Source organism: Aulonocara sp. 'chitande type north' Nkhata Bay, linkage group LG4, assembly GCF_057382095.1.
Source record: "Aulonocara sp. 'chitande type north' Nkhata Bay isolate Kocher_YH1m ecotype deep benthic linkage group LG4, A_spYH_male_GT1.1, whole genome shotgun sequence".
NCBI classification, from domain to species: Eukaryota; Metazoa; Chordata; class Actinopteri; order Cichliformes; family Cichlidae; genus Aulonocara; species Aulonocara sp. 'chitande type north' Nkhata Bay.
In genome coordinates this window covers 17969559-17990796 of record NC_141347.1, presented here as the reverse complement: position 1 = coordinate 17990796, position 21238 = coordinate 17969559, and the positions used below count along the sequence as shown (strand labels likewise).

The 21238-nt window shown below is 42.3% G+C and overlaps 2 protein-coding genes across 7 annotated transcripts; both read left to right on the top strand.

The window, feature by feature from the left end:
- The first annotated feature begins 1229 nt into the window (after positions 1–1229).
- LOC147332328 (uncharacterized) lies at positions 1230–10347 on the top strand. Of its 3 annotated transcripts, none has more exons than XM_086290586.1 (5): positions 1230–1853; positions 2220–2329; positions 4601–4693; positions 6187–6360; positions 9346–10347. In XM_086290586.1, exons 1-5 carry the CDS (start codon positions 1703–1705, stop codon positions 9526–9528), a joined length of 711 nt encoding a protein of 236 aa, XP_086146712.1. In that variant the 5' UTR covers positions 1230–1702; the 3' UTR covers positions 9529–10347. The 3 variants fall into 3 exon arrangements, with proteins under 3 accessions (XP_086146712.1, XP_086146713.1, XP_086146711.1); XM_086290587.1 differs by having other exon boundaries at positions 2217–2329; positions 6190–6360; XM_086290585.1 differs by having other exon boundaries at positions 2217–2329.
- A 3463-nt stretch (positions 10348–13810) lies between these two features.
- On the top strand, positions 13811–20484 carry LOC147332327 (uncharacterized). 4 transcript variants are annotated; one of them, XM_086288795.1, is made up of 10 exons: positions 13811–14011; positions 15369–15443; positions 15862–15960; positions 16185–16286; positions 18731–18865; positions 18955–19092; positions 19189–19240; positions 19326–19352; positions 19452–19478; positions 19572–20484. In XM_086288795.1, the coding sequence occupies exons 1-10, from the start codon at positions 13811–13813 to the stop codon at positions 20129–20131; spliced, it is 1416 nt and encodes a 471-aa protein (XP_086144921.1). In that variant the 3' UTR covers positions 20132–20484. The 4 variants fall into 4 exon arrangements, with proteins under 4 accessions (XP_086144921.1, XP_086144922.1, XP_086144923.1 ...); XM_086288796.1 differs by having other exon boundaries at positions 13867–14000; XM_086288797.1 differs by having other exon boundaries at positions 13875–14000; positions 15374–15443.
- Positions 20485–21238: the final 754 nt, after the last annotated feature.

Here is a 21238-nt window from a genome sequence, read left to right as displayed (position 1 = left end):
GTGTTAGAAAATCAGCACTGCTCAGTGTTAGCCATTGTTAATCTTCAAAACTGACTAGGTTACTTTTAAACATATAACACTGTCAAAAGTGTTAATTTAACACTCAACAGTGTTGTATTTAACACTCAGAGGTGTGGACCCATATAGACACTCTCTAGTGTTAATTTAACACTGGAGATTTTGCTGTGTGGCAAATCTGATGAGGTGCACGGTGATATTTTCTTGAAAGTGTGATATAAACAACATTTTACTTTACTTTTATAAGTAAAAGTAAGCCAAGTCAGTCAGGATGAGGGCATTGTTCTCCTGAAAGAGAGACCGCTCCCTTAAGGATAGCAGTGTTTCATCATAGAACAAAGGTAATTAGGCAGAAAAGCTGTGTATTGATTTGCAGTCACCCTTCCCTCCAAGGTGGCGACGAGACCCGCAGCATAACAAAGGCATCAGATCACCTTCAGCGTTATGGGTCAGGATTTTACTTGAATTAGGCATTTTTTAATTTTCTGTACTGATTAGGCCTGCCTATCAACACCCATTCATATGCATTTACATAAATAGTAAAATTCAATACGTGGTATAACACCCCCCCCCCCCCCCCCCAAGAAAAACACACAACAACAACAACAACAGACAAACAAACAAACAACAACAACAACAACAAAATGCCACAAAATATCAGTTAAGAAAACGAATTCAGAAAATTACTTCATTATAAAATGATACACTAAACTGTATGTTTACGGATTTGTTATTTATGTATTTATTACTGTGTAAAATACGCTGACTCGAATGAATACTTATTACTTAAAAAGCTTGCTGGAGTTTGGCTTTTCCAAGTTTTAGTTACTTCCCTCTCCCTGTAAGGATGGCCAGTATGCAAAACTAATTTCTCCTCGCTGTCTCGAGGGCAAAGTATAATATACTGATTCAATTCAGCAAGCTTGGGCCACAGCCAGATATGTGAAGTGCATATTAAGAGATCTGTTTTATCCTGTCTACGGGATGTCAGTGCCTCTCTCCACCTTTAAGATATAAAATAATGAAAGTATCTGGGGTGACATACTTTATGAAGTTTATCTAGTAAAAAAGGAGAAAAAGGGCGGGGGCGCATGTTTTCATAGTTTCCATCTATGAATACTAATGGTACATTTTGGGTCTTTGTTTGTGTAGAAAGCCTCTAAGGATGGGACACCCGCGGTTGCCAGGGTAACGGGACTCCAGCTCAGGAATCCGGGGTGTTAACTAACTTATACTGGTCTGGATGCCATTAGTTAAACAGCGGAGGAAGCAGCAATAGCAACCTGCTGTAATATTTATTCAGCAGCACAGACGCTGCTGTTTTCCGTGTCCGTGGCCTGGTGTCCTCCGCACATAGAGAGGGGTCCAGCTTAAAAATGCCTATTAGCCTAAGTAATGAGTCTGTGTGCCCGTGCGCTGCTGCTGCTTCCAGTCAGTGTCAGTCAGACCATAAACAAAACCAATGCTGCTGTCCGGCTCCAAGCCACAGCGACGTCACGCGCGCTTCGGGGAGGGCGTCAGTGCGCCGTCACGGGCTCTTAAACGCTGTGTGGCGTGTTTGACCGAGTGGAGAGAGTTTGAGATCCCCACTTTGCAGAGCGCATGTGGACTGCCAGCCTGTCCGGGACTGAGCGCACGATGAAGACGAGCGACAGGAGGACAGTTTCCTTTTCTGATCTGTAAGATGAGAGCCCCGGCGCTGAGGCCGAAGAGTTCAGGAGGATTTGTAAAGGGAAGATTAACAGTTCACGAAGAAGAAATGTCCACAACTGCAACTCCAACCATCCCCTCCTTCCAGCTGACATCTGATCAACTCACAGTGGTCGCTGCGTCCTGTAAGTAAAGCTTTAAGGATGTAATTCGAGTAAAAATCGTTTCTTTAGAGGGAGACATTTGGATACAGCATTTGGATTTAATCTAGCCACACATGCAGATAGCTATATATATATACAGGCTTTTAATGTCTCAGCTTTGGCTCTTATGTTTACCAAGCCCATTAAAACAAGCTTAGACACTTGAGTTTGTCATTTTAAACACACCAGAGAAACTCTGGACTGACATTTAAAAACAGTGAATAAGCACATTTTTATTTAAAAAAAACTCATCACAGGCTTCAAATGTGCAAAGTGAGTGGAAAGAAAATGCACAGTGTCTGACTCAGTGTGATTAAGTGACTTCTCATTCTCTCCGGCTTCAAGCAGTTTCCTCTCTGGTGTTCTTCGTGGTTATCGTGGTGCTGCTGTCCATCATCTACCGCAAGGATCCTCAGTGCTGCAGACTGTTTTCCTATCAGGGGCCACATGCAGATATGGTAAGGAAAAACAAACCACATGGCAGAGAGTGTATGTGTGTGTGGGTGGGGGTGAGGGTGAGGGGGGACAAAAAAAACGCCCTGATGCTGAGTTTTGTGGGGGGTTTTCTTTGTAAGGTGATCTGTATGTTCAGTTTCTCAGCACAAACTGTTGAGATTACACTCAAAGACAGGCCGGCACGCAGACATTAAGGCGTGTCAGATTGAATTTGCATAGCGGCACAAACATGGCCTACAATAAACTTGATATGATCAGTGTCAGTCAGTGAATTTGCTCCGGTGGAAATAGCGCGCTGCCAGAAATATCTCTTGAGTGCTGCACTATCTCTCCAATAGAATTGGACAGAATTAGCACTGATGCTACTTCAGCACCATAGTGGCCTAATTAAATCACTGCAAATCAAATTTATTTTTTTTCTGCATTGGCAGGGTGAAGCAAATCAACCCAAGTCCTTGGGTCTGTTTTTAGCTTGTGTGTTAAAAATCATACCTACAAAATAACATAACTGTTTGCTCACTAAAGAGAAACACTTGACTATCCTCAGTGCTGCAGGTGCTGGTGCAGGATAAACTAAAGAGGAAATGCAAATACTCCCAAAGAATTATACTGTTTATTAGTCGTCTGTTTCCTTTTCCTGACCCGTCTCTCCCCTCCATTAGTCCCCAGGGGTGAGGTTTGAGTGTTATCTTTAGATTGCAGAGACACAACTCATGCCTCCCTCCTTCAACTGACAGGAAGCTGTCTGTTCAGCTGTGTCTTTAATGGAGAGGCTCTGTTGTGCCTGAGTTTAAGGAACTAACAGACTGTTTCACTTGTACAAAGTGGCCATGCTGACCTCTGCTTACAGCTGTACCGTGTTGCTGATAAGAGAAGCACATGATGGTTTCTATTTACCCACAGGTCACGTACAGTGAACTGCACGTGACAGATTAGAGAGTGATGAGTGTCGTTACAATTCCTGCGATTAATTGTGGTGAAAAAGAGGCTTTCACTCTTTTGACCACAAGCGAGAGAAAGTGAAGATTGAGCAACACACACACACAGGCGCTCTTTCATTGTGTTTCATGTCTTCGACTTCATAGTCACATACCTTTCCCTGCTTCAGTTTGCTCCATGAATAGTGGACCGACCCCACGGTGGGTGTTGGAGGTGGGGGGGAGACAAGAGGGACAATGGGAGCTCCTTTAGGCTGCGGCGGAGGAGAAAAAAAGCACACTGCTGCTGGGGTCCTCCCCCGACTTCGACACTGATTTTACACGGTTGTGCTTTTTTCTTCACGCTGGCTGATTCAATGGCAGGCGACAAAAGCTCCTCTCCTTTTTTTTTCCTTTTCTCTTCGACGTGGTGACGTTTCTTTCTTTTTTTTTATCCTCCCTCTCAAAAGTACAAACCAGTGAGGGGAAAATGACCTTTGACATCACCTTTTCTTGGTGCCATCTCTGTGTGTCTGTGAAACGTAATGAGGGTTATGGCAAAGGTCGACAGATCGCGTCACTTTGATGGTGAGTGATGTCATCGTTTAAAAAGGCCTGGGAAAATAATAAATCTGATAAACTGATGATATGTTGATGTGACCCCGTGTTAGTGCAATCTGAGCTGCCTTTGTTGCTTCTGTGTGAGAAGAATCTCTATAGTATTCGCAGCAACTGCTGTTTAGCTCATATCTCTTGTCCTCATGCTGGATCTAAATCTCAGTCAGGCAACAAATTGACTTTGTGGTAAAGGCGGCTCAAATGACATAAAAAGGCCATAATGTGTATTGGAGTGTGCTCCTTAACAGGTACCCGCCGGGGCTACACGGGCAATAGAGGGACGCTGAAAAGACCACACGGTGTGGTTTGTTGCCTAGGGACCTTGATGACACAGTAGGACATCACATTGTTCTCCACACAAAGGAGACTCATTTAGACGTGAGGCAATTACCTCGTTTTACTAACGGCCTTTTTTCAGGATTTCTGCACCTCATACAGTGAGACACTGACGGGTCTTGTTTTATAGGAGGAGGAGGCACGGAAATCTGAGGGTGGTCGTCTTATTGATTAGATAATTTATGGTACTGCTGAACCAGCCGGTGCACCAAAGTGACTAAACAAGGCATGAAAATTGGTCAATTGGGCTGAAGTTAGTGGTTCTCAGCAACAAGAACCAGAAAAATGCTTCACCTAGTTAAACTCTAAAGGTGAAATTCCAGTCCCGTGTTTAATTAATAACTAAGGGTTTTTTTTTTCCTGTCCCGCAACTTCTTGAATTTATTACTGTTTGTTTTACAGGGTGCTCCCTCTCAGTACTACAGCAGCAGGCAGACGCTGGTGCCATCTCCTTTTCTCGAGCAGACACAGATCACTGATGACAGCAGCACTCAGGTGAGAGAGCCCATCATCTGCTATTAAGCCAAACAAAGCACCTCTCTTCCCCTCTGTGTATGCTAATGGTTAAGGCAGGGCCTTCATTCACATGCACACTCTATAATACACATAGGCCGGAAAGTCCTCGTCTCTGAAGTGAATGTTTCTGATGAGATTTATCCTTTAACGTGGGTATCTGGGAATAATACCCATCTGGGGTATATGATGGGGGAAATAATTATTTGATACCTGCTGAATTTGTAAGTTTTCACACTTACAAAGAAATGTGCAGTCTCTGATTTCTATATAACATTGTATATTATAATATATATATAATATACATATATTATATACAGAATATCCATCAGAAATCCAGTATTTAACACATTACATAAAAATAATAAACTGATTTGCATGTCACTGAGTGAGATAAATATTTGATCCACAAGCAAAACATGACGTAGTACTTGGTCGAATAACCTTTGTTGGCAAAAGCACAGCAGCAAAACGTTTTTTGTAGTTGGTTTTTGCCCACTCCTCTTTACAGAAGCTCTTTAAACTCATCCTTTGGGTTCTCGTCTAAGATTTTACATCCATTGGCCTCTCAATGTGCTGAAGCCATCCTGCACCCTTAGCAGAAGCAGCCCCAAAGCATAATGTTCCCACCTCCTTGCTTAACTCTGGGGATGGTGTTTTCTGGGTCATACTCAGCATTTGTCTTCCTCCAAACATGGCAGGTCAAGTTGATGACAAAGACCTTTTGGTGTCATTTGACCACAGCCTTCTCTGAATTATTTAACCTATAGGTGTCTTCGGACGGGCCTGTACATGTGTCTTCTTGTGCAGATCCGTGTGGGCGCAGCAAGATTTCAATCCACTAGTGTAGTGCGTTACCAATGGTGCTCTTGGTGACTGTGGTCCCAACTGCCTGCCTCCTCCGGTATAGTTTTGGGATGATCCATCACAATTCTCATGAGAATGAGGGTAATTGTTAGTCATTTTATAAATTTTGCTTCTTGCTGACAGTGTTGTGGCTCCTCCTAATGTCCTCTGACAACTTTTTGGTCATGCCCGTGGTGGTGGAGAGGTTAGAATGGTAGAAAGTGATTATGTGGACAGGTTTGCTTTATACACGTAAAGAGCTGAGATGGTGAATGTCTGCAACTGACTGACTGATTGTAATTTGTATGTCACATGGCCACACAGAATTCTGGCTGGTTCAAATGCCTACTTCACTCATGCAAATCAGTTTATGTCTTTTATGTCATGTGTTTGGGGTTTTTTGTCTGGATTTTTGGTTGGTATTCTGTCTTTCTCCATTAAAATGAACCTAACATAAAAATCTATTTCATTTAATTTCTTTTCTTTTCTTTCATTTCTTTTTAAGTGAGCAAATCTATAAATTTAGCAGGGCTCAAACACTTATTTCCCCCACTAAACTTCAGACCACTTTTCACAAATAACATAAAGACACCTGCTTCTTGTCCCACTGTGGTCTGTTTACGTCTCAGCAGGCAGGTCAGCTGTTCTACGTCGGCCTGCCCTCCAGCTACAGCCTGCCTGTGCTGGAAGGCCCCCTGCCGAGGCTCCCCTCCTATGAGAGCGTCCGAAAGAAGGACCGCCAGAGGCAGATCCACATGATGATCGCAGACCGTTTTGGTCTCAATGGACCCATTGTGACTGAGGTGGGGTACACTAGAGACTAAAACTGCATTACACAGTTTGGTATTGTTGTAAAGCCTTTGGAAATGTAGCCCTTCAGGTGGTTTTGTTAAGCATGGGATTGTGGGAGAACATTAAATCTCCAAAAAAAGTCGGCTTTTTATTGAAAGCCCTCATTTCTATTGACACAGTGGGTGGAGATAACAGAATGAGACTCTCTTTATTATTGTTAATAGAAAGATGTTGGCACACAATGTTGTAACAAGACCTTAGACTGCATTCAGAGCGCAGTAAACAGGATGCAGTATCAGCTCATCTAATGCCTGCTGCCGAATTGTGCTGGCAGCTGCGTTTCGAGGTTTTACCGTGTTGATCTTTCGCTTAGCTTCTAGTTCGCACAACGCTTGAGCAAACAAGGTAATGAGAAAAAGGAACATCAAACATAATTAAAGCCTGCGTTCTGAGTGCAAACAGTGCCCAAGAATGCAGCTTTGTGCTCCCATCTTCCACCGTTTTTTTCTACTTTGACCTCCTCTCCGTTTCTTTAATTAAACACCCCCTAGCATGACTGCTCATCACCAAAGCACATTCACACACAATACTCTTCTGTCATCCCATCACTAGTCACTGACAAACATTCCTCTACACAATCTGAACTCTATCTTGCAAGAGTTCAGATGATGGACCCCTTTATTTCCCCGCCTGCCCTGCGTGGCCCGAGGCAGGACGGCAGTAAAACTTTGCAGCCTGGTATGCGTGCGCGTGTGGTGCGGGTATCAAACGGGGGGCAGGGTTGTGGGGTTGCACTTGTCGCCTGAGGGTCCCCAAGCAATTAAAAGATAAGAGGACTCAGTCAGGAAGCGTGAATCTGCTAGATGTGATGAGAAAGATAATATATTTGGGGGAAAAAGTAACATGTTCCAGACAGCCAGGATGGGGATGGATTAATTGGTAATGTAAATACAAACACGTTCTGCTTCACCACAGGGTCAGATTTCAGTTCTTTCAGGCCTGTGGATGCTCTCAGATTAACTCAGTCCTTCCGGATTGTTCGAGGACTTTTAATTTCCTGAAGAATTTTGTGGTCTGCAACCTCGGTGGCATTACTGTGTGCTCTCAGACAGCTATGGAGAACAGTGCCCTTTGGCAACTTGGGAAATGTTTCCCAAAAGTCTTCAGAAGTCTCATCACTGCATACAAAGGCAGCAGTATGACAGTAACATGTATACACGTGCATCTCATTACTGAATGATATTCCATGTCTTTCCTTAAATCTGTATTAAGATAGCAGCTGTAAACATAATATTACCACTTGATTAATGCTATATTATAATGACCATGGAGTTTGCATGTTCTCCCTGTGCCCATGTGGGTTTCTTCTGGGTTTTCCAGCTTCCCCATCCACAGTCCAAAGACATACAAATTAGGTTAACTGGTTATTAGGACATAGATGTGAATGTGAGTGCAAATGGTGGTCAGTCTCTCTGCGTTGTATTTAATTCATGCTACTCCAGTTGTATTTGTTTGTGAAAGTATTTGCCTACAGAAAGCTGACAAAGCAGGGTTTTCAACCACTGCAAACTTTTCTCTGAGCAGTCGACCAAACTATCAACTATGTGGTTGACAAGTGGGCCAGAATAGGGAAGGAGTGACAGCAGAGTTAACCAGGAGTGAGAGAAGTGCGATCAAAAAAATACAGCAAGAAAAGTACCAAAAGTGGCCATTTCAGCTCCCTGTGTGTTATAATGGTGTGAAACCAGCCCAGTGAAGGAACAATGGGCTGGTTTCAGTCATTATGCAAATGTACTGTTTATAAGATTTGGGGAAACCTGCAGTCAGCCGAGACTGAAGAAGTCACTTGGATGAGTGACGAAACGTTTCTCCCACAAAACGCTATGTCCAGATGAACAGAATCAACTTTTGGAGATTTACTTACCTGGATGATTGAACATGCATCAAGACGAAAGCAAAATTATGAATTCCTGAAGTCCTGAATAAGTCGGAAATCTGAATTTCTGACTTCCCAGTCAGAATTTGAATCTAGAATGTTCCTTCAACTTGGATTTCTTACTTGGAAAGACAGAATAAAAAACAAACAAACAAAGTATTATGCTGTATTGCCAGTGATACAAGAGTTAGCTAACTTAGCTAACAAATCCTGTTTTTACTTGCTTTTGTTCCGATATCTGAGTTCGAAGGTATCTAGAACACGGTGGAACACCAACGACAGCACAATCTAGAGTAGGGCACAGATTAGTTGTACCACATGTTTCTGACATTGCCGCCATCTGACTGCAGGCAGCTGGGCAGTCTGAGCTGCCCTAAGCTGCCCAACGACTCCCAATATGCCACAGGTGTCGAACTCCAGGCCTCGAGTGTCCTGCAGGTTTTAGATGTGTCCTTCATCCACAGCTGATTTAAATGGCTAAATTACCTCTTCAACATGTCTTGAAGTTCTCCAGAAGCCTGGTAATGAACTAATCATTTGATTCAGGCTTGTTGACCCAGGGTGATATCTAAAGCTTGCAGGACACCGGCCCTCGAGATCTGGAGTTCGACACCCCTGCAATATGCTGTCACCATTGAACTGTCATTTCCCATTAGCCCTACGACAGACTCATGATCTGTCCAATCACAGCTAAAATAGGCTCCAGCTCCACCCCACACATCCCGCAAACCTGAATTGGATAAGCAGAAATAATGAATAGATGTCAGCAGCCTATTTTTTCACTCTGCAGAGATTATGTTACATTAGCATTTTGAGTCTGAAGAGCTGATTAAGTTTATTTTTCCATTAAGTTCTGTTAAATGCTTATCTTGGTCCACCTGCTGGCTGATAACTTTATCTGAATCAGAGCAGTTAACCTGTGGATCTGAACACTCCACAGACCCTTCAGTTACTTGCTAATTTTAAACAATTAGCTATTCTGACCGACAGTTCAGCTCATAGATGTTCGTGTAATATTTAGTGTAAAATCTCTTCTATCTTTTTCCCCCATCTCCTACAGCCTCCTCCAACATACGAAGAGAGCATCCGTCAGTCGGTGGAGCTGCCGTACGACATCCTCTCATCCAGCCTGGACGTCCCCTCTGCTCAGAGTTTCTACACCAACACTAGAGCTGTCGTTCAGACTGACACAGCGCCTCCAGCTAACTTTGAGGCCGCCGACAACACCGTCCTACCCATGTGACGCCGATCAAGCCATCAAGCTTTCTGGTGAATGTGAAGCAGAATTGCGATATTTAACGTAACGCAGATGCAGTTACTAAATCGACTGGATCCTTAACACTTGTGTACAAGATGATTCTGATACCTCAAAACTGACAGAGCTAATGTTGATCATGAGCTGGAAGGCAACCATACGAGGAGCCGCACACCCTGCAGGGAAGGACACGTTTGAATGTTAAAAATACTTTGTGACATTTACTGTGCTCTACCGTGCCCGTGAGTTTGAAAACAGAAACACTGAATACTCATAAAACTAAGGTGGCTGGCACATCTCGAACAGGAGAGGGCAGAACTGAAACATACCAAAAAAAGGGAACGACTATTTACTTTGTTGGTTACAGTGACGTGTATTAAATTCTGTTAATGGACTTATGTTTTCACAGTTAGCTCTTCTCATTTATTCTAATGTCCCCGAACTGGAAACCTCATTGTGTGGTTTTTAAAGAGGTCTGTTTGTTTAGTAGCTGCCGCAAAGCGGGCTTCTTTACCCCGCTGAGGCGATGCAACGCTGCTCTAGCTTGAGAGGGAGAATAAAAAAGGTGCTAATGAGAGTGCCTTTCATGGAATCGAAACTAGACATTCATTACAAAACCTTTGTCTTTACCCCATCTTTTGATTTTTTTCTATTTACACACCAGATTTTATGTCTTAATGTTCTGTGCGTTATTTTCTCTTACTTTCCATGTGCACGAGTCGTATGTTTGCCCTGCATATGTCTCGTACTGTATTTATTGAAGAAAGATAACTGACATCTTGTTATTTCTCTGTGGAAACAAATGTAATAAATACTTTTATTGCTTTGTTCGTGAATGTTTTTCATTACACAGCCGCAGTTTATGTATGTGGACCACATCCAAACCACTCACAGTGAGGTAAGATTTTATATGCGCGTTTCTGAGTGCATGTTGTTTTGAAAACAAAGGACAAATCAGGAAAATTTCATGGGAGATTGTTGTCTAATTAGTATTTCCCAAACTAATTTCCATGAATTTTATTGAATTCTGGAGTTCAATAAAAACTGGAATATTTTCAGTTTTTAGGTCCTAATATTCAAAAACAACTTCCTATGGCGAAACATTCCCATTATGGAAAAATAATGACCAGTCTTTCGTTTTTATTGTAGCTTCACAGAGTGGAAAATCCTGAAAAAAATTACATAAAAGTTATAAACTGACTTTTTGTCATTGACTTCAATAAGGATTTGATACTCTATGAAGCTTGGTGAGAAGGCGACAACTGTTGGTGTCATTATTCAGAAATGGAAGAAATATAAAATGAATTCAGGCTCTATGCAAGATCTTGCCTCAACAGTGATCAGCCCAAAAAGTAAACAGGTGGAGCTTGTTAATGATCTGAAGGCAGTTGGACCAAAGTACACCACTAGTAAAACACGACGCTTTATTAAATTGAAATCTTGCTGTGCCACAAGGTCTACCTGCTCAACAAGACACGTATACGGCCCCGTCTTAGCTTTGCTAGTGAACATCTAAATAATTCAGAGAAGGCTTGGGAGAAAGTGCTGTGGTCAGAAAATCGACCTCTTTGCCATCAACCTGACCCAATACGTTTGGTGGAAGAGGAATCCTGAGTGTGTCCCAGAAAACACCATTTTTCCAAACCTGGTGACCAACTACGAGAAACGTCTTACCGCTGTGTTTGCCCACAACGATTTATCTACCAATACTAGATCATGTTTTGCTTGGGAATCAAATTATTATTTCCACTCAGTGACATGAAAATCAATCTATAACTTTTATGTAATGTGCTTTTTTCTAGCTTTCTGGTTGTAGTAATATGAACCGCTACTGAGTTCCACCATATCAGTGAATTACTGTTTTCTTTATATCACTTGTTTTCACCTTTGGCAATATAAAACTCCTTTCTGCTGCAGATCGTGTTCAATGATTATGTCGACTGAACTGTGTTTCATTCCATATAATGCATGCAGTAATCTTGTCTCTAGGATATTTAATTTAGATCTCATTGATATTAGTTCTGTAAAAGCACTGCAATAAAGAACCGGCAGCTTTATTTTGCACTACCTGCAAGGTTTTATTTCTATTGCTGAAGCACTTGAGGGGCTCACACAAGAACAATAAAGCTGAGGCAGAACTAATGCAACCAAAGCATCAAGTCTGAAACTCTTCTGACCACTGACAAACCTTTAGCAGTTTACTTGCAATATCTCCTGCACTTCACCTGGAGTACTATTAACACTCAGTCTATGCATTTGTGACTTAGCAACATCTAATACCTGTTTATTAACCTTTTACAACCTTCAACTACTTATTTAGTATTTCATTTATCAATCGATGGTTCAGCTGCATTGTTTAGTCATCAGGAAACACTGATGACTTCCATTTGTATTAACAATCCGAGCCATTGTTAATACAAATGGAAGGTCTTAATAAAGACTGAAAATTACACAAAATATCTAGCTTGAGGTATTCCATACCTTACATTCACTATACTGACAAAGGTATTCAGTCACCCATCCAAATCATTGAATTCAGGTGTTCCAATCACTTCTGTGGCCACAGGTGTATAAAATCAAGCATCCAGACATGCAGACTGCTTCTACAAACATTTATTAAAGGATACATCGCTTTCAGGAGCTCAGTGAGCTTTAGAGGTGTACGGTCATTGGATGTCACCTGTGGAACAAATCCACTTGTGAAATTTCCTCACTAATAAATATTCCACAGTCAGCTGTTAGTGGTATTATAACAAAGTGGAAACAACTGGGAACGACACCAACTCAGTCACAGAGTGGTAGCCCATGTTAAACCACAGAGCGGGGTCAGCAGATGCTGAGGATCATAGTACGTTGAGGTCGCCAACTTTCTACAGAGTCAGTCACAGACATCCAAACTTCACGTGGCCTTCAGGTTAGCTCAAGATCGGTGTGCAGAGAGCTTCATGGAATGGGTTTCCATGGCTGAGCAGCTGCAACAAAGCCTTACATTACCAAACACAATGCAAAGTGTCAGGTGCAGTGGTGTAAAGCATGCCGTCACTGGACTCTAGAGCGGTGGAGATGTGTTCTCTGGAGTGACGAATCATGCTTCCCCATTTGGCATTCTGATGGACAAGTCTGGGTTTGAAAGGACAACACTATTTGTCCGGCTTCATTGTACTAAATGTAAAGTATCAATCAATCAACTGATTTCACTTGCAGACTTCAAAAGACATGCAAATGTTTTTGTGAAATCATCACTGGGAACTTGTTGTTGTATTTGATATGACTGTGTGAATTAGATAAATTTAGCTATTTTATTATTTCTTGTATTGTTGTAATTTTAATGTTTGTCCGGAACAGATCTGCCTTGTAAATGAGACATTGAGTTTCAATGGGACAACCTGTATAAATAAGGGTTAAATAAATTTTTTTTTAAAAAAAGGTTTGGTGGAGTGGGGATTATGTTCTGGGATTGTTTTTCAGCAGTTGGGCTTCAGGCCCTTAGTTCCAGTGAAACATGACTGCACACCAGTGCACAAAGTAACATCTATAAAGACATGGATGAGCGAATTTGGTGTGGAAGAACTTGGTCTGCGCAGTCCTGACCCCAACCTGAGAGAAAACCTTTGGGGGAAATTAGAGTGGAGACTGCGAGCCAGGCCCATCTCGTCCAACATCAGTGTCTTACCTCACAAATGTTCTTCTGGGAGAATGTTCAAAAATTCCCATAAACACTTCTAAACCTTGTGGAAAGTCTTCCCAGAAGAGTTGAGGCTGTAAATCCATATTAAACTTTATGGATTAGGAACGGGATGTCACTCAAGTTCATTTGCGTGTGAGGGCAGACGAGGCAAACTTTTGACAATATAATGTGCCTTTTTAACAATAGACAGCCGTTACACAGTAAATCAAATGTTACGGTGATACATGTATAATCAGAGGCAGCAGTTTAAGCTGATGCTGAGATGACAGTGAACTTCCAGTATGCAAGGATTAAATCTAATATATCTGCGCTTCAAGTCTTGCAAGTGTGCCCTTAATAGCAGAAATGATATCAGGTTTATCAGATTTAGTTAGTCTGTGTGCGCTGAATGAACCTGTGCATGTAAAATAAATCCAGTGGCATAAACTGATTTGCTGCAGTGCAAGCCATATAGAAGAAAATGTAAATACACAAGTGAAACAGTCGCATTTTTAAAACTTGAATCCAAACTACAGATTTGCCTCTTTAAGACAGCATAAAATACTGTTACCTTACCAAGATGGTCGCGAGCTCTGCCCATTAATGAGCCGCTTTCGTCACTCACGGAAAAAAACGAAACTGCACGAGCAGCCGACTGTCAGTCTGGTATGTAAACAAGGTCAGACACAGACTGCAGAACAGAGACCAGACACTTTTAGACCCGGCAGCTTCTCGCTTAAAGAAAGAGGCAAGAGGAAAACCGAAGAGCTTCAACAAAACTCCGCGGATCCCGGTAAGCTGCAGGTCAGCTGGCGCCTTATTACTAACCGCGCTGTTTCGCAGGACGCACTGCAGGGGACGAATTATAGGACAACAACGCTATAAATGCATGAACCTGTCATGTTGTTGTGTGGACATTGGTGGTAAAAATCAGTCTGCAACGTCTGCAAAGAGGCATCTTTGCACATGTGATGCAAATCTGCCGCAAAGTCACTCAGCAGATTTGTGTTTACCTCCTGCGCAGTCATCAGCTGCCTGCGAACTGGGCCGCTCTCACTCTGCAAAAGCTGCATGGTCATGCTTTCCCACAGCATTAATACAAAGCGAGCACTTCCCCATCGTTAGACGTGTCGTCTAAAAAAATTGAGTCTTTCATTTGATTTTATGTGTTGTGATTTCTGTTGTTGTTTTCCTGTGTGACGCAGCATTGACGTGTATGTACAGGTGCGTGTTGTTGGTAGATTCCTGAGTGGTGCAGCTTAGTTTTGTATATGAAAGTGGGCCTAACCAGCGCTATTTCGAGCCGTCTTCAAGCTGCACAGAAACACAGTTTATTCACATGAAACAAGGGGTGATATTGCATGCAAATACAGGCTTTATTAATTGCATTGTGTTGTGTTTTGTTGTGGGGGGGTTTTTGTACGTCCTGCTCAGCCTGAGAACCAGTTTTGTCTGGTCATGATAATTGATGCAGTGCCAACCAGACACAGACTGAGCTCACACTGTATTCTTCTGCAGATGATGAGGGAGAGAAAAAGGCCAGAGTGAGTGACATACAGAGTAAATAAGGCAGGGAGACAGAAAATCTGGGCCTTTCCTGCCTCAGACTGCTTGTTTTTATCGCTTTACTGCTGCTCAAGTTAATAATCACTGCTGTTCTCTGCTTCTGCTCGATGACCTTCTTAAAGACTTTGTGCTCTGCATGCGTGTGGCATCTATGACTTCATTAACTTTGTTGATCCTTTATATAACTTGCCAAAACTCCACCGCTGCATCCCTCACCTTTTACTGTTATTGTTATGTTCTGATCTCCAAAAGGCCGTGTGATGTTTCCATCATCATCATGTATTTACTGATTTACTTGACCTCCCAGTGTTTTGGAACTAAACATTGCCCATTTTCCACTTCAGCATTCACCTCCTAGAAGACACCAAGGACAATAACAAGTCCTTAGGGGTTTGAGGAGCAGCAGTGAGATAACTCACTGCTGTTTTTACCGCCATGGAGTTGCCATCAGATTTCTGAGATGTAGCAGATTGTGCTTAAATGCTTCATTACCACGTAATGCTGCTTGTCAGGATGACACATGGTCTGGACAGGAATGAATGAATGGGTAGTTTGCTAAAGCTAAATTTTTTGTGTGTTTTGTGTGTCATGTTAGGACAGGCCAGCCAAAATGATGCAGTGTTTTCACTTCATGGTGGAGCCGGCCAAAAACCTGACGGCCAAGATCAAGGTAACCCATTTCTGTACACTCTAATAAAAATATTGTGTGTTTAATGTTCAAACGTGGCCCCTGGCAGGAGGTCACGTTTATACTCAGGTAGACAGCTGACATAATACATTTTTTTTATAATCTTACCTGTTTGGTGTTGGTGTTTGGCTTAATGTAAGTAATGTAAGTTACTCTATGCAGGGAGTTGATGAGATGAAATGAGACAGAGGCTTTTTTTTTCTGCTGACAGGATCAGAGCCCCGATGTGCATTTTGATTAGGCTAAGTGACCGCCCCCTTTCCCAGTTGGCCTTATTACTTTCTAAAGCCCTTGTGAACCAGCACTAATGCTGTCTAAATGTCTTTCTTTGTGGCTCGAACACTCGTCTTTACTCCAGCATTTTCTCACGGAAAATCCTTTACTTGTATTTTCCTCGCAGGATTCGCACAAGAGGGCAAAGAAAGAGAAGAGGGAGCCCCTGGATGAGGACCAGTTGTTCGTTGTGGAGCTGGCTAGAGACATCGGCCGAGTGTGTCAGGTAAAAACGTCTTGTGAACCTGAACTGATGCTTGCATTCCCTCACTGTCTTAGTGTGCGCTTTCAGGATGAATGGGATAGTGTCATTGTAACAGTTTTCTCTTAATGCCAAAAGTGACGCTGATCATCACTGTTGTTTACAGCCTAATGAAGGAATTATTAAACTCTGAAATAATTAGCAGTCTTCATCAATCCACTGTTTTTCTCTCCATTTTACCCTTGCAGAGATCAGCAATGCTGGAGCACATCTGGAACCAAAATGACATCTGGCCAACTCCTCTCTGCAGGGCCTTCATCCTACAGTGGGCCTCCATGCTGGAAAGCAAGGTGTTTAACTGAAAAGTACCAAAGCATCATTTGTGTGGGAAGTGATATACTATTGTTTTGCCATTGATTGGCTGTATTGCACAAGCCAATGATAATTCAAATACACTGTGGAGTCAAGGATGGTCGCAAACAGTCATATGCAGGACAAATTATTCTAGTTCAACCACAGACAGTAAAGATGAATGTAGCTTCTGAAAAAATAAAGTCAATGTGGAAGTGGAACTTGCATTCTAAGTGAAGGCCACCAGATGGCGATAGCTGTGTTTGCAAAAAGACTGAGTCCTATTGAAGTCTCCCACTTGACACCATGTGCCAGCCATGTGCATATTGTGTGAGACTTGTCCAACATATTGGACCTGATACAATCATGCAAAGAAGAGACTTCCCCAAAACTTTGCAGTGATTGCTTGAGCTAGCAGACTAGAGTTGCCTGCGGTTTTACATGCTTGTCTACAAATATTTGCTAACCACTAGCTTAGTGATAGTAAGGCTGACACTTCTGGTTTGTGTCACACTTTTACAGTTTCCCTACAGCCTTACTGTAGCCTTACTTAAGTCACTTACTGTCATCCAAACTACCACTGCAGCAGTCACAAGGAGGTTTTGCCAACCAGTTGAGGAATACACATTTTCCCCAAAGTAACACGTGGTTGCTAGGGGGTCACTGATTAGTCTGTAAGACTTTGCTAATGGTGCTTTAGCAGTCATTTTCATGTAATAATTTCCCCCTCATGACCAGGTCTCTAGTACTGTGTTACTGGGACTTTAGTGGTCCTACACTGTCAGCATGATTTTTGCACATCCATAATGATTGCAAAACCTCAATAGAAGTCTATGGGAAGATTTCTGTCTTGAAAGTCTTGGTTAAATCATGTTTTAGGAAGCAGGATTATCTGCGGTATTATCAGCTCATTCACTGGCAGTGAGTTGTCAGTTGCAAGCAATTAGCCAGCAAGCAAGTGGTGTCACAGGTTGATCTGTCTTTACATTCAGTTTTTTGATACCAAGATGGTGCCGGTGAAATCGCTCACCACTTCAGAAAGTCGCCGTAGCTATGTCCACCTTTTGTACTTTCTACAAGTTCTCTACAAACAGCAAATGAGAAATTTGAGCTCAGAAGTATCATGACTACATACAGTAACCAGCAGTAATCATTGCCTTAAAAAGCTTGAAAATATATTTACATGTCAGTATGTCATAGCATTGACCATACTACTGATGTTAGCCTCAACTATGCCTTTCTAATAGATCTGGACAGGAATGAATGAATGGGTAGTTGATAGAGTTGGATGTCTCGAGACCACTTTTATGTGGTCTTGGTCTCGGATCCCTTGGTCTCGTCTTGGTCTTGCTGTCTCGGTCTTGCTCTCTCAGATCGACATAGTGGTCGGGAGATTTGGAGTCAACAGTATCCATGACACACAACGTAACGTTCGATAATGTTTCATACGCAAAACCATCAGCTCTAAGAGCTGTGCTTACAGAGTGCTTTGTAGTGAATCAGAAGAGTCGACTCCCATTGAGCGAGAGCCGGCTCCTCACTTAATTTTCTTAATTTCCTTTCGCTGGTCAGCTTTCACACAGTGGCCCAGCTATGCTCCAATCCCTCCATATTGTGGCCAATCACATGCAAGGATATAGGATAATATCATTATGTGACAAACAGAGAGGGTGAGAGACGCGGCAGTCAAGTGGAGCGTGCGTCTGTCCTCTCAGTAAGTGAGTGAGACAGTAGACAGCGGTGAGGAGGGCTGTGCGAGTGCATCGCAAAAACACATAAATATGCCTGACACCTGTAAACGAACCAGCATCTGGCTGCAGTTTAAAGACTTTTTAGTCTCGGTCTTGGACTCGTCTCGACTTTGTCTTGGTCTTGACTCTGTCTGACTTGGTCTTGGTCTTGTCTTGGTCTCGATGCCCTCTGGTCTTGGTATTGCCTTGGTCTTGGTTTAGGCGGTCTTGACTACAAGTCTAGTAGTTGAATGGCCAGCTAATAGGATGATCAGTAAGATCATGGTCGTTACAATCTAAAAAGATACAACGTGTGACAGAGCGATAGTTCAAGCTATCACATGATTTGGCATTCCAGGAAGTTCTCACTTTATTATTGTATGCATGCACTGGGAACCTTGTGTTAATGACTTTGCTGAAAGGGTTGAATTGAATATTGGTGAGAGTGTAAGTAGTGTGCATGAAGGTTATGCTGAGAAAATGGAAATGTGCCCATAAAATGACAAATGTGACCTTGAGCAGACTTTGGAAGAAGTAAGCTGAATTAAAACCTGACCAAATCTGATCAAATCTTATGAATTGTGAACATGTGGACAGTCAGATGACCTAAAAGGAAACATCAGATTCCTGCAGAAAATTAATAGTCACAGTAGAACTACACGTCTTTTAGGTATAGAGGTATATTTAATAAATGTGTGTTTTTCTCTGTGCAGATGAGACCCATGCAGACTGATGGCTGGCCAGAGATGAATGAGGGCAAACAGCCCGATGTGACGAGTGAGAAGGACCTGCAGCAGGCCAAAGCTGTTATTCTCGAATGGATCAAGGATATAAGAGCCCAGCCTGAGGTGGGAGGTTCAGACATACAACTAATATTTCCTTCAAAACAAAAAACAAGTTTGCTCATTGTTTTTTATTGACATTGATCATTCTGCAGCAAAGTGTGTGGCCCGGAGAACCAGTGGTGAAGAATCTGGAGGACGTGCAGTCCGCCTGGCGCTGGGGCCGTGCTCCCAATCTGCTGACCGCCATGGAGCTGCTTATGTGGACTTTAATGTTACAGCGGCCTGACAAGGTAGAAGTTCTTTCTGTAATCCACAGGTCAAACTTTACAGCTTGCATGACTCGCTGCAGTTAATCAATGAGGCCTCTTTGTTGTTTGTTCCTACAGGACACCATCCCACAGCAGTGGCTTCTGTGGAAACAGAAGACTCAGAAGATCGGTTTGTAAATCGTAACTCAAGCTGACTTTGGTTGTTTCTTTGGAAATATTTACCCTCTTATGAGTTTATCATTCTCTTTTTCCAGGTGCCATATCCTACATCCCTCAACCAGGTGAGATACTGTAGACCACGAATCACACATTACTATTCCCATGCTGGTGCATTTACACTATTAGATCCACTTACTTTTATTTTCCCTTTTTTTTGGCAGTGTGGGATTGGATTGCAGATGCTGCAGGTACAAAATTAAATATTTAATCAGCTTTTTTTCCCCATATAATCTTTGCTCAACCTGTTTTGTAATTTAAACCTCTTCACATTTCCCCTCTAGTGGAGGTGACCCTGGATCTGGACACGGCCAACCCTGATCTGCTCATCTCTACTGATGAGAAAAGGATGCGCTGTGGCTTTGAGAGAAAAGATATTCCCAACTACCACCAGCGTTTTGACGGTTGGTGGTGTGCCGTTGGAACAGAGGGCTACGGCACTGGTCGCCACTACTGGGAGGTGGAAGTGGGAGAGCGCGACTGGCGGCTGGGCGTTGCTAAAGAGTCGGCCCTGAGGAAAGGTTTTAAGTCGCTGAACACAGATACGGGGTACCTGACCTTGCGGCTGGAGAGGGGCACTGAGCTTAAGGCGCTGACGGTGCCATTCACCGCGCTGCCACCCGGCCTCATCCCCCGCAAGGTGGGCGTCTACCTCGACTATGACAACAACCAGCTGTCCTTCTATGATGTGGACAAACATTTCCACATTTACACCTACAACGAGAGCTTCGATGAGAAGCTTTTCCCACTGTTTGGCACAGTGGAGATCATCAAGGATCTGGTTATCAGGTCTCCAGCAGCCAAAACCCAGTGTCTGTGCTCCACATCTTGCATGTGGGGTTGAGTTTCCCTCCGTGGGCATTTCCTTTAAAAAAAAACATCAGTAGACATCATAGTGAAGTATAACAATCCCAAATCACAGGGAGGTTGCAAAAGACCTTAAATGTGCTACTGAATAGCTTCACTTTGTGACCACTCTCTATGCTGCTGCTTTAATGTGATTGTTGCTTCCATTTTCTCACTACAGAGTTATAGTGCAACCCTTTTGCTCACATACGTGATGAAATGCCATCTAATGAAATGCCGTCATCTTCTTTCAAGAGAAACCTATAGTGTTAATGTGATGTATTGTGCATTATTAATCCAGCAATAAAATGCACTCGTGTGAATAATAAATAAACCAAATCTATGTCTTGATGCTTCATGTCTTTATTGATACTGCTGATATTCTGTTTGGTAATGTATTTAAAATATATACAGTTATATACAATTTATACACTCATCATTGGCATGAATGTCGTGTTAATTTTGGATTTCTTATTATTTCTTTGAACTGTCCTTTTTCCAGAGTGCAATGATTGTACGGCATATGTTTTGAATGACTGTAAAAAACAAGAATTGAGTGCACAAGTTTGAATTTATTATCCTTTCTTTTATTTGACGGGCATGGATTAGTATTTTTTCACCAACAAGGAGGTTCCCAAAAAGCTATTAGCAGAAAACTTAGCACATCTAAGTTAAGGGAAAAGGCTGAGCCATTCCAAATGACAAAAGAACTGGATTGAAAGTCTGTGACAACAGGTCTTATAGAGTGATGAATGTGAGTTTGAAGTATTTGGTTGAAATTGTTGTCAATATGTATGGGAGAAGTCAGGAGAGAAATACAATAGTGAGTGTCTACAGCCATCTGCAAAATGGTGGAGGCCCTGTCATGTTTTGGGGCTCTATTTTAGCTAGCAGTGTTGGGGATCTAATCAAGATTGATAAAATTAAAAGCAGAAAGAAAAAAAAACTGAAAAAAAGAACTAGATTACATTATAATCTATGATGCAACAAAACCTTGAAAACATTTGATTGGTAGTGGCTTCATTTTTCAACATGACGATGATCCTAAACAATGTAAATGTACGGAAGAGGATTAGGGCCACCAGAAAAAAGTGGGCACGTCTTT